Below are 13,556 nucleotides of genomic sequence, written 5' to 3' on the forward strand. Positions count from 1 at the left end.
CATGTCCATCTGCCCTCCACGCAGTCTTCCCTACCAAGACGATCTGCTCTCACGGGATGGGGGTTGGGTTCTCCATCCAGATGTCAAGTCCCTCAGCCTTCACGCTTAGTATCTGAAAGGTTGAGGTATAAGGATTGCGACCTCCCCGAAGACGTGATGGAGGTGTTGCTTTTGGCCAGGAGGCCAGCAACGAAAACTCTGTACCGTTGGAGAAAGTTCTGCGACTGGTGCAGAGTACAGAATGTGGATCCTTTCCAATGTTCCATTCCTTTGTTTTTTTTTCTTTTTTGCTTTCTTTAGTCCACAAGGGCCTGCAAGTGGGTACCATTAAGGGTCACCTGGTGGCGCTGTCCATATTTAAGCGCTCATCTGAGGAATGTTCTTATTTTAAAATCCCTTTTTGATATCTCAGTTTCTAAAAGGGCTAACTAATGTGTTTCCACCGTCGCCTTGCCAGGTGCCAGAATGGGATTTGAATCTGGTTTTAAAGTTCCTAATGGGAGCTCCGCTTGAGTCCTTACATTCTTGTGAGTTGCGACTATTGTCCTTTAAAACTGTATTTTTAGTTGCGGTTACTTCCGCACGCAGAGTTGCAGGCACTTTCCGCCAAACCACCCTTTACTGTGTTCCATAAGCACATGGTTGTCCTTAGGGTGCGGCCGCCTTTTCTTCCGAAGGTTGTGTCGGAATTACATCTGAGCCAGAAGGTAATTCTTCTGGCATTCTATCCTCCTCTGCATCCTGGTAAGCAAGAGGAGAGGCTCCATAGGTTGGACCCTAGGAGAGCTTTGAGTTTCTATCTCTCATGAATGTCCTGGGTGAGAGTGGACGAACAGCTCTTTATTGGTTATGCTGGAAGGCGTTTAGGTCAGGCTGTTTCCAAGCAGACCTTATCTAGATGGATCATTTTGACGATCTCCGAGTGTTACCATTTGGCTGGAAAGGACCCTCCAGTAGGATTACGGGCTCATTCTACTATGGGTATCGCTGCCTCCACTGCACTACAGAGGGGTTTTTCAATTCGCAATATTTGCGAAGCAGCCACATGGGCCTCTGTCCATACGTTTGTGGAACATTATTCCTTGGACTCTATCCATGGGCAGGATTTGGCCTTTGGTAAGGCAGTCCTCTATTCTGCAATTTGATTGGGCATTCTAAATTGATGCATTTGTAAATTCTTTTCCCACCTCCATACCTTGGTACTGCTATGGGAGTCTGTCAAAGATGTGGAATACATCGGAGGACACAATCCCTTCGAAGAACAAGTTACTTATCTTACCTGGTAACGTTATTTCGTTGGGATGTTCCTCTGACGTATTCCACATCGTACCCTCCCTACCTGCCCCGCTACAGAATTTCTTATGCGATTGCAGCTTACGTTTCCGCAAGGCTTTCTGTAGTTATCCTGGCAGGAGTTTGGTGCCACACGTTCTGGGGAAAAAACTACAACTGAGGCTACGGGCGTCGTGCATCCTAGATATAACATCCGGTGACGTTGACCATCGATAGAGCCCTTCGAGGGACAGCATATCAACGTCATCGACGCAGGACGCCTACGCCGAAAAAGTTTTCCGAAGCAGCACAGCTGTGGTAATTACTGTCAAAGATGTGGAATACGTCCGAGGAACATCCCATCGAAAGAACGTTACCAGGTAAGATAAGTAACTTGTTCTTCTCTGCCGTTAGGCTCATGACGAGCCATAAATTACTGTTTAAAGACTACAAAACCCAATTCCCCAACCCAGCTGAGCAGGGGGAAAAATGAGCAAACTGAGGTCAGAGGGTACGAGTCTGGCTATTTGTATCGATGTCTCATCCTGATCCGATGCCGATGAGTGACGAGGGGCTCTTGATGCCGAAGCCACATGGCACCCCCTGTTGGTGAAAACATTTTCCGAAGTTGCCCTCCTACTGCAGGAATATATCTAATATAAGGAATCTATGGGAGGAACATCCATCAGAAAGAACATTACCAGAGATAAGTAATTTGTTCTTCTACCAACCAACAGTGGTTCCAATCATAAAGGTAAAATGGGCAAATCTAAGAGAGCTGCCTCCTTCTACTTTTGTGGTAGTGTGGGCCAAGGGAAGGCTATACTCTCAAGAGTGGCGATAATGGGGTTCAGTAGCAAACCAACCCGCGAAGTATAAGTTAAAAATAAAGGAATGTCCAACCAAGTGCTATAAAAATATATACTTAAACACGCCATAAGTGATTCTAATGCAAAATAATACACTACAGAAAACCACCCTCTGAGGAAAGAACACAGAATAAGCAGAGAGTGCAAGGTGCAGCCCTATGAGCAATGAATCAAGGGTGCAAGGCCAGTAATATCCACAAGGTTATTTAAAGGGATGTGCTTGTTGGTGCAAAAGCGATACAAGTGACCTAACCAGTTGCTAAGGCCATAAATGGACCAAGGATGCAGTTAACAGTCAATAATACCTCTCTCGGTTCTCGGTGGCCTGGTCTTGGCACTGTGTGAGCCAAATGTAAGATCTGGAGAGTGCAAAAGGCAGCACCTGAAGGTCATAGTGGTTCAAATATGTTGAACCGTTCTAAGAAGCATAGCTCCAAACAGCTCAACAGCAATAAAACACCTGTTCCCGGCTATCTTGGCTCTCTGGTGCCGAGTGCCCCAATCCAGGGACTCGGGGACAGTATGAGTGTAACGCTCACCTGATTCTCGCAGAGGCGCCAGTCTTGACTGGGCGACTACCGTATCTCCAAAGGTGATGTGTAGTACCCGGTTGGCTCTTGGGCTGGACCTCTGTGCACTGTATGCCTGACGTGTAGAGTAAGATGTCTTAGGTAAGTGAATGCCGAGCTCTCCATCTGCCTCGGGGCAGGGTGCTGTAACCAGTTTGTTCACTGGATAGGTAGCGCAGGCCTCTTGACTTCAGAGGACTGCTGTCCGTCGTTTACTGCACGAACGGTAAGTTTTGAGTCATTCAAATGTCTTTAAAGTCTTTAGTAATGATGTCTCTTGTTTTGCAGGGTTCCGACGATGGCGGATGACGGGCTGAAGTGAGTTGAAGATGGAGCCCGTGTGATGAATAGAAGCGCCTGGAAGCACGTAAGTAAGCGCTTGTTGCCTGCTTCACGATGCGCTCTAACTGTCTTTTTATTTTGTAGGTACGAGTTCGGAGCGGCTGCAGGGTGCCGGAATACCCACTGGATTAGATGTGGAAAGGAGTAATGGCACGTGAGTATTAAAGTTCCCCAATGTCTTTAAACGCACCTTGTTTTGTCTTTCAGATGCGGGATGCAGCGCCGAAGGCCTCCGGAGCGTGCGAAGAGTTGGTAAGCTTTTGTCTTTCAGATGCCGGAATGCAGTGTGAAGACCTCCGGAGCGCACGAAGAGTAGGTAAGCCTTTGCCTTTCAGATGCCGGAATGCTAACCTGTTCTTTCTTGTCTTTATAGGTGTTGCTGAAGACTGGATTCAGGATGGTAAGCCTTTGCCTTTCAGATGCCGGAATGCTAACATGTTCTTTCTTGTCTTTATAGGTGTTGCTGAAGACTGGATTCAGGATGGTAAGCCTTTTTCCTTAGGCCCAGGACCGGATGCAGAAGACACGATGAGCGTTCTGCTGCAGAGGTTGCAGAATAACGCAAAGCAAGATTCATCCACCGGGTGTGGTTTAAATAGCCTCCTGTAGTGATTCGGTGTCTCCTTCTACAGCCACGCCTAGGTAAGAAAAGAGTTCCTGCTTTCCAGAAGAGTTCCAGTGTTCTGAATCTAGGGAGTGGCTCCAGCCCCACCCAACAGGAAAAGTAGTTCCAAACAGAAGGGGATCAGAGGCTCAACTGGCAGGCAAGTAAGCAGCATGGCCTGCTGCAGGTAAATCCACCCAAGCATTATGAACCCAGCGCTTCCAGCGCTGGGACTGGGCATATTTATGAGCCTGGTGCCACTGGCGCCAGGACTGGGTCCAAAAGGTCCCAATTGGGACTGGTTGGCACTCGGAACCTGGGTTATGGATCTGCTTCCAAGGGAGTTGGGAAACCCCTGACCTTTTGGAAGCAGAGATCATGACAATGAGGCCTTTCCTTGTGCTTGCAAACACGGTGGATACTGGCACACAAATGCAGGGGTCCTTCAACATGGTGAGGTCCTGGGTACTGCTGTGGTTAGCAGAGGGGCATGTCTTGCTCTTGCAGCAGGTCACGTCACAGGTTTCTGTTAGTCCGACTCCAGGCACTGAAGGACAAGATGATTCCTTGTACTCAGGCTCCCATACACAGGGTAGACTGGCACATGACTGCAAGGGTCCTTCAACACAATGAGGTCCTGTGTCCTGGGTACTGTAGTGGCTGACAGAGGGGCAAGTCTCTTTCCAGCAACAAGTTCACTCCTCAATGGCCATTGGGGATGGTTAGGAGGCAGAGCTTGCCTTGGACCACCGGTCTTCACCTCACAAGGCTTTGGAAGGCTTTGGAAATTAAATGAAACAATAGGGACTGGAATAATGAGGAGACACAAAACCTTGAGATACAAGTGGATGAGGCCGAAGAGGACAGGGGAAGAGGTGATGTAATTATGTGCATATGTTTGTGTATTGTGCTGCCACCAGTATGACAAAATTACTTCTGCTCTACAGGAGTAAAAGGACCAGTACTGGCTAAACAGCCTACTTATCCACTACACTCCTACACATCAACGGTGCTCCTAATCTTAAATGTAAAACAGGCACAGCTAAGAGAGATACCTCCTTCGCCTTTTGTGGTAATGTCGGCAAGGGAAGACAATACTCTAAGAAGCAGTAGCAACCCAAACAGCAATAGTAGATGGTTACAAGATAAAAGGATGTCCAATGTTTTTTGAAAATATGTACTTTAAATACACAAATGTTACTCTTGGCTATAAAAAACACTATAAAAACCCACTCCTGTAAGAATCCATAGTGTAATGATGCAACACTATGCATACTTGACGGGGAGGGACAATGGGCAACAGATGTGCAACAAGGAGTTAAAAAAGAATGTGTTGTGTGTAAAAGTGCATAACTCAGTCTCTAGGGCCTCAAAAGGTAGACCAGAGGTACAGGATTACTTCAAAGTACCTGTTTCCAAGATTAGGCTGTTTGACAGTTTTGCACCAGGCTTCTTATTGTGCGAGCGGGTCGAGCCAGGTTGGTATGTGATGTGCCGTAGTGATCCAGACTGGGAACAGGCATAGAGTGAGATTCAAATTGAGTATCTTTGCAGGTTGATGCAGTGCTTGAAGGTAGCGGGTCGAAGGGTACCAGTGCTAGTTCATTGCTCAAGCTTGGGCCTGTGATGAAGATGATAGTGGTTCAAGGCACTCTTCATAATATGGTGTTTCGAAAATATTCCATAGCAGCAAGCTTCTAGTGTCTTGCAGAGGCAATGACATGCTCAGCTAGCATAGTGTGGCTGCAAACCGGTTCAAGTAGCAGCATGAGCGGTTCAAAGAATTTGAGTGAGTTGAGCGCTTCCAAGAATTTGAGTGAGTGCCAAAGGCAGCACTGGCAGGTCCTTGTGGTTCCAATGCAGCAAATCTGGCTCAAACAGGGGTTGTGTGACAAGATGAATCTTTGTTCTCCTAACCTGGGGGAGGCTGACTAACCTCTTCAGAGGTCCTTCAGTGATGACCCAGGTACTATTGTAGCTGGCAGAGAGGGTGGGTAGGGAGCAGAGCTTGACTCTGGCTTGGAAGACTCAATTTTCACCTAACTGGCGCAGGGCTTTAGAGAGGACTGATCACTCAAGAGGTCCAAATTAAGTTTTCTTTAAGGTGCAAAAATGAATCAAAAGAAGGTGTGGCAGTCCTCCCTCTTTTATAGGAAAAAGTTTGTGTGGGATTGGAGGAAAGCTTAGTTTAAGGGGCACAATCCCTCTCCTTGTGACAAGTGGTCTTTGACTGGTGCATTATACCCACAGTGCTTTGTACTAAAGAAAGTGTGGGACGCAGGAAGGGAAGGAGCGGTACAGAGAAAATCAAGATGGTGGATTCCTTCCATAACTAGGCTGATTTCCCCCCCCCCCTTTTCTCGGGACACTAACCCTGCCCTTTCACAAGCCCATAACATCAAACGCCCTTTGGTATGCAACACTAGTGTGAGGCTGGTCCTTGTTTAATATGTCTTTGTTTCCTAGGACAGCTCCTTCTGAGGGATGTCCTGCTGGAGAGTGGTTTTCCCTGACCTTACAAAAGATCATGAGGCAATTCCCACTAGGTATTTTCCTGCTCGTTGCAGCACACAGTCTAGGGAGAATATACAGTGTGTCCCTGGCTGGTCTGTGCTCTGTGTTTAAATATATATAATGTAAATCAGATGTGGCTTTAATAATTATGAATTACCAGCCACCGTAGCCCAGACTCTGGTATGGTTTATGTTTAAAGGTACTAGTTTGAAAGTTCATCATAATTATGTGTTTTTGTAACTGATTTGCAGATTTTGAATGCAACCTCCGTGCTTCAGTGACTTGGCTGGCACAGGAGCAGTCAAAAGGGCACATTTGAACCTAGGTGTTTGTCTCTGCTTGTGGCATGTAGTTTAAGGAAAGCAAGGCTGTTTAGCAGATCACCCTTTTGTGAGATGGAAATACCTACATCATTTTATTAATCAAAATCACCATGGCTGTTACACCCTTGCCAGTAGCAATTCCTGACACCTATCCATTTTTTATTTTACTGTAGTAGCACACTATACTGGAGTTCAGTTAATTTCTGAGCACTACCTGTTTGGATAACTAGAGTACCGGGGGCTAATGTAATATGACTAATATCTCACTTTTGATCGAGTGGATAAGCAGAGGTTAGAATCTATATCTTTAAGTTTGTCTAAAATGTGCTAATTGAATCGTGCTGCTTCTCTGTTGTGCAGTCTTGTGATTAAATGAAGATATTTTTGCAGGTGTTCACTTTATTTCTAAGCACACAGCATTTGCCGAATATGCTATAAGCACAAGAGCATGAAGTGATTTGCCAAGATCACAGAATATTGATCAAGTGGGGAAGCTGGGATTAGAACTCCGATCCGCAGGTTCCAAAGTTGACAACTTATCCAGTGAACCTTCTATTTTTATTACCCTAATTTTCCATCCTATTTTGCGTTTCCTCTCAGTTTCCCTCTATTTCATCTCCTCTAATGTGCCTGTGGAATTTATAGGGAAGGTAAATATATTGCTATTAGTGTATGAATGGAGGTGCTATGTTATTGTGGCTTCAGAGAGTAGATGAAGGGTAGGGCTGTATTGAGTGGTGGGGTTGGCATTTACATGCCTGGGTGTGGCTAGAGAGTGCTGCTTTACCTGTGTAGTGTAGAGTGAATTGAGATTGCTAATGTGCCTGTGAGGTCATTGGGGGACGGGTGCATGGGGTGGCAACAGAATGTGGCAGCATTGATGGGGGGTGGGGGGATGGAGAAATGCCTGAAAGGTGGGGGTGCAGTATTGAAATGCATCTGTAGTGGTGTTTTGGTGAACTGCTGATGTTGGATAGTCAGATTATTCTGTGGTGAGAGGGTGGAGTTTGGCTAGATGGATACCAGAGTAATGAAATATCAAAACCGTCTGATTCATAATTGTAAATCCATAATCCGTTGGTAAACAGATCATCATTATGGCTGATCCAGTCTGACAGTCATCTTTGATGATACTGTATATGGTCAGTATTGCTAATCTTCTGTCTGCACTCAGTATTGCTAATGCCCTACTATTAGATCATTAGATCTAACTTCATCAATATTACTAAGTCTGTCTGATGGTCCTTTTGCCTAATCTTACCTGGACTGGAGTTGTAATTGCTCTTTAAGAAACATTAAATTGACCATTGTACTTGATCAAATCTTTTTTTGAAAAATTGGCTTGAACCGTTTATGCACGCTTGCTCAGTGACCCCATACTTTTCAAAGTGGGAAAATGTTTGAAGGAGGGTTTTAAAGGGATGTAGTAGCCTTGGCTAGAATTAACATTTTGGGTAGCCCCACTGTGCCCTTTAAAGAGGGGCATCTTCCACGTTTCCCATTTTTGCTCAACTTTAATCCCCTGCGTGTGCCAACAATATTTCACCATCATGTTTTTATTGTGTACTTACAGAAGTCCCTAGTTGACCAGAAGGAATGTGGGAAACCTCCCTCTCGCCCAATTATTACATATGTCGAACATTTTCCCCCTTTCATTGCCAGTATTGGTTCGAGAGAGGCTGCTGCTTTGACAGTATTCTGAATTATTAATGAACAGTGCCCCCTGAATTTTTTATAAATGTATTGAGTTTTATTTTTCAATATTTTGAAATAGCGGTTTGTTGTAGTGCATTACTAATTGCTTGCTAGTGTTCTGAAAATCTCTCATGTTCATCCTACAGCTTAGTAGAACATGGCCAATTGGAAATTGTTACAGGAGGCTGGGTTATGACTGATGAAGCCTCCTCTCACTATTTTTCTATGATCGACCAATTGATAGAAGGACACCAGTGGCTGGACAAGAATCTTGGTATGGCTACATTTTTAATTTGTATTTCCAGTCTGTTCCAATAATAAAGTACTTTGCACAATCTGTCTTAAAGGATGCACAGGATGAGGTGTTCTACATTGCAGCAAGATGCAGCATTAAGCAAAAGAATCGGAACTGTATAATGGTGTGCCTTGAAACAGCTAGTCTTCATTAAGCAATTGACAAATAGGCATATAAAATGTAAACATAATAGCATGGAATTAATGTTTTTGAGATACGAATGATGCAGAACGTCTGTTGCTGAAGCGTACACCTTCTACTTTAGTGGTAATTTAAGTAACTTCCCAAAAAACTTTGGAGACAAGCGGTGAGCAGGAAGCATAAGAAAACATAGAAGTGTAGAAATGTAGAGAATCCCTCGGCTCATCTTCTAGCCAGAAGAGGAGACCTAGATAGTTGAGGTCTGATGGTGAGGATTCCTCGAACTTCCCAAACCCCATGATAAGATTTGTTTCCCTCAAAGCATGCTTCTAGAGGGGAGTGCAGGGAGTTTTTTTAGAACAAATGTAGGCTTTTTTTTTTCTTCAGGCCTTGACTAGTACGGCTACAGACTAGACAGCAGTTCTCTGCATGTGTGTCGGCCGATAGAAACCTTTGGTAGATACACCTGGGTGTTCTCTAACTTGGCACCTCTTTGCTGCGGTGCCTTAGCGGCGACGTCAGCTGTTGTCGATGCTTCGGACACTTTGCCGGCTTAGTCAGTGAAGGATTATGGGATGTACACTAGGGCAGTTATTTTCAATCTATGTGGCCAGTCTTTGATTATCTGGGGGATTCTGTACTTTGGTTGGAGTGTGGTGGGGCCTTTATTCTGACTTTATGGTTGACAAGGTGGACATTATGAGGTTGGCGTCCTGCAGGACGCCAGTGGCCTCGACATCTCGCCCGACCTTGAAAGGCAACAGGTATTTTTGTATGCTCACGCCAATGTAGAGTACAGTAAGGCATGGAGAAGGTGTTAACTGCCTCTGGCCTTTGAGAGCTGGCAAATCCATTTGTATGGCACCAGCTCACAGATATTTTAGTCAAGTGCCCTCAGACAGCAACAACTGCAGTTGACCAGGAGCCGATGTAGAAATATAAATCAGCGTCAAGGCACCATGCATTATTCTCTAGGCACCTGGCACTGGTGGGCCTCGTGGTACAAGAAGCTATGATCAATTGGAAGTTGTCAGCTTCTTTCTTGGCTCTCCCTCTTCGCAGGGAAAGGAAGATCGATGTGCTGGCCAAGAATGTCTTTCGGTCTGGCACTGAAGACTGTGAATGCCTCATGTGTGTTGATGAAATTCACAAATGTCTTTGTGGTCGGTGATTTCCAAAGCCTCAACGTTTTCCAGAAGGTGATACTTGAGATGCTTTACTGATTGAATCAACAATGGCAAAGAAGTGGCCTGCCTGGCCCTGCGAGCTGGGATGGATGCGACTCGCTCAGTGCGATGCTCTGTGGGTATGTTCCCAGTAATGAGTAGAGGTGCATGGCTGAGACCGTTGGGGTTCACACTCAACATTCCCTCGACTGTATCTATTTTTGCCAAAGTCTGATGAGTCGCTTGAGAGGTTCAAGGACTCGAGGGTTAGGGGCAAGTCTTTAGCTATAGTAGTTCAGAGTCTGCTCTGAACTGGGGCTTTTGGCACTTTACGTCTTTTGTGCATTCACAGAGAAGGTACCCCCATCTGGGCAGTGGTACCTCGAATTGCCAGTCTTTGGCAGCTTCAGTGCCCTCTGCATCATCATCCTCAAAGCCGCTTTGAGGTTCTCCTCAAAGCTGCTCCCTTTTGGGGGTTGTATCTCTGTGTTTACAGGGAAATCCTAGAAATCACCTTTGATGCATGCATTTTGCATCTGGTTCAGACTGGCTGGTGCTTTCCTTTTCTGAAAGAAACACATGATAGGCCCCGTCTGCTCCCTTTTCAGGACTCTGAACCTTTACTCCTGAAAACATGGCCATGCCTTTGGTCGAAGGCATGGTGATGGCCATTCACGCTTTCTGGTATTTTATGGTGCTGAAGATGAGGGGACAGACCTATGTCCCATCCTGGACATAAGGGGCTTGAAAAAGTTTCTTGAGGAAAGACAAGCTCAGGATGGTGACTTTGAGAAAAATCCTTCAGGCTATGCAGGGCCAGAACTGGTTGATGATGTTGAACATCCAGGAAGCTTACTTTCATGTGCTGATCCAACGAAAACACATTCTTGGGTTTTGTGGTAGACAATATTCATTACAGTTCATGGTGCTTTCTTTTGGGCCAACATTCTCTCCCAGGGTCTTCACCAACTAGATGGTTGTAGTGGGGACTTGTTAGGAGGGATAGAATCTGTCTTTCTTTACATGGACGATTCACCAGAGTAGATATCGGTATCTAATCACCTTGAGGACAACTGCCAGCTACTGAATGCATTGGGGGTTCTCTCTGAACTTCTGTTTGTTCCAGACAGCACCTTCTTGGAGACTCCAGTTTGTCGGAGCGGTCGTGGATACTTCGGTGGCAATGGCCTCCTTACCGTCTGCCCTTTCATAACCCCAAGGAGACAGTAGACCACATTCGGCAGATGGTCACCTGTTTCTAATTATAATTGCTATTGTTTTTTTGAAAACACGTTCAATACCGAAAACGTTTCTAAATGCAGACCCAGGATTCGAACCTGTGTTGCTCTGTCGTCTTGCTTCAAAGAAGAGTGCATTGCCACTGAGCTATACTACCTGTGCCAAAACTTGTGCATGGTGCCAGCCATGGCTTTTCTCCACCTTCTGGTTCTCATGACCTCCTCAAACTTTACTGGTGCCAGGGTTCCGGTTGAGAATGTGTTCCCTCCAGTATCTGCTTTACAGTCAGTGGTTCCAGTTCTCCATGATCCCCGTTCTACAGGGAAATGTTGGACCCTTCTGGGTTTCCCGGGATGGTCACCGAGGACTTGACATTGTGGATAAACTAAGAGTTCTGGCAGGTGGAGACATTCTGGCAACTGTGACTGTATATGTAGATTCTCACAGGCTTCACCTGAAAGACTGTGGTGCTATTCTGTGGGACTTGCAGGTTAGCATGATTTAGTTCTGGGTGGAGTGCCAGTGGCACAGAAGTCTTTTGGAGCCTTCAATGAGTCCAGTCTGCTAACATCCAAAACTCTGCTCTTCCAAATATTTGTCTTGGTTGTCAACCCCTCCTATACCCCCAGTTCTACATAAAATATTTTTTTTAAATTCATGTTTTTCTTCCATTCCAAATAAAGTTAAATGCGTCATTTTTTTGTATCTCCTGAGATCCAATCTTCCTCAGCAAGGGAATTGAGTCTCCTGAAATACTGTATCTGTTCATCCCCGCCATCACTTTATCAAACCATCAGCTACAAATATCTTTGATGTGGGCAATATAACAAAGTTGTGCACGGCATGAATGTTCTTAATTTCAAAACTACTCTTCTTTTTTTATTTTTTAACAAAGCAGTAAATGCAATTATGACAAGGCATAGTGACAATTTAAAATGTCGACTTAGAATACTTTCCTTTATTTTTGATTTAATTACATTTATTCTGTTGCTATATTAGCACATTATATAGTCTTGCCATTCATATGCATACTTAAAAAAATCTTCTTTCAGGAAACCACACACAATGTTCTGTAGGGAGTGCAAAGTCCATATAGAACACCCTTATGCAAGGACCTACATGGACAATTAAATTAATCAAAATTCATCAACACCAGTGTGTACTGCCACCAACTTAAAATTCAAACATTTTGTAGACACATCTTCACACATCATCTTAATAATCCCTCCTCTACAAAACAGTATTTAATCAAAAAACCACAATACTAATGTTCAAAACAGGAACATGAAACCTTTCTAGTCATCAATGCATGTGTGTTTGTGAGCTCATTCTGGAATGATTGTAATTATGATGTGCCCATTTTACATAAAAACAGCATTCCTATACATGGAACAAGAAAAGTCTCAATTTCAGCTATCTGTCTACATCTCCAAATTATGGAAATGGATAATGCTGTCACCCACTCCTACAGCGAATGAGCTGGAACACAAGCCTGCTCTTCATATTGTGTACATAACCTCATCAGGACTCTTAGTTTAGCAGCAATCTGTGGACAAAATGATACATACAGATGCCTATTAGTATGGACTTTAACTGCTGTTTGCACCAGTATCGCATAAGAACAACACATTTCTAACTGACCTTAAAGCACCATGTCATTCTCCAATCATCATGTTTTTTTTGTTTGTACTTTTAGCCCACTAGAGTACAGATTAACTGCAGTCAGTATCAGCTGTGAGCACAAGCGATCTGAAAAAAATGTGAATTGAACCATAAGTGCTAGGGTAAGGGAGTGAGGCTTAGCTAAAGTCCATTACTCACTTGAGTATGGGGACCTACCAGGCATAAATTGACTTTGGTTACTCTATCCCTCCCATACAGGGAAGGGGGATACAACTCCCAGATCTCCAGTTGTATTATCTTGCGGCACAGCTTAGCCACGTGACGAAGTGGCTCTCGGACGAACCATCAGCCGAGCTGGGCCTATTGAGACAATCTTCCTCCAGAATATTCCCCAGGGGAAACTCTTTGGAACCCCCCTACGACAATCCCCAGATGCCCCTCTGATCATCGAACTTGGCAGGCAGATTTGGACCAGAACCTGCTACATCAGGCAGGTGAAACACCCTTACTCTCCAGACAACCCCATCCTGGTTGACATGTGCAGAACAGAATTGGAGAATTCAGGGATTTTGAATCGCTACAGGCTAACGAAGGGCTATCAAGCGGCCAGTTCCTCTGGTATCATCGGCTCAAACAAACCGCCAAGAAGATCTGGTGCAGCTGGCCGGAAGAACCCACCCCAGACCCACTCTTGCAAGAGATGCACGACCTCACGGATGGCTGGAAACCGGTCTATCGACTCTATAAGAGGCTCATCGACAAACCCAACCCCAAAAGCGCGACACTGAAGGCGAAATGGGAAACGGATCTTGAAACTACGCTCACAGACAAGGAATGGGAAAGAACACTACTATACCCCAAGAAGGTGTCGAAATTCCAGATTCGGTCAGATATAACTAAACGT

General features: G+C 44.9%; 1 protein-coding gene across 1 annotated transcript in view; it reads left to right on the forward strand.

Annotated features, from left to right (window-relative positions):
* MAN2A1 (mannosidase alpha class 2A member 1) overlaps positions 1-13,556 on the forward strand; it is a 1,346,034-nt gene that overhangs the window by 454,826 nt on the left and 877,652 nt on the right. The window contains exon 5 of the mRNA XM_069625484.1: positions 8,335-8,462. Within this exon, the coding sequence (XP_069481585.1) occupies positions 8,335-8,462 (128 nt within the window). The remainder of the gene's footprint in view (positions 1-8,334; positions 8,463-13,556) is intronic.

The sequence above is a fragment of the Ambystoma mexicanum genome, chromosome 6p, assembly GCF_040938575.1.
Source record: "Ambystoma mexicanum isolate Mex_15411 chromosome 6p, UKY_AmexF1_1, whole genome shotgun sequence".
In the NCBI taxonomy this organism is placed as follows: domain Eukaryota; kingdom Metazoa; phylum Chordata; class Amphibia; order Caudata; family Ambystomatidae; genus Ambystoma; species Ambystoma mexicanum.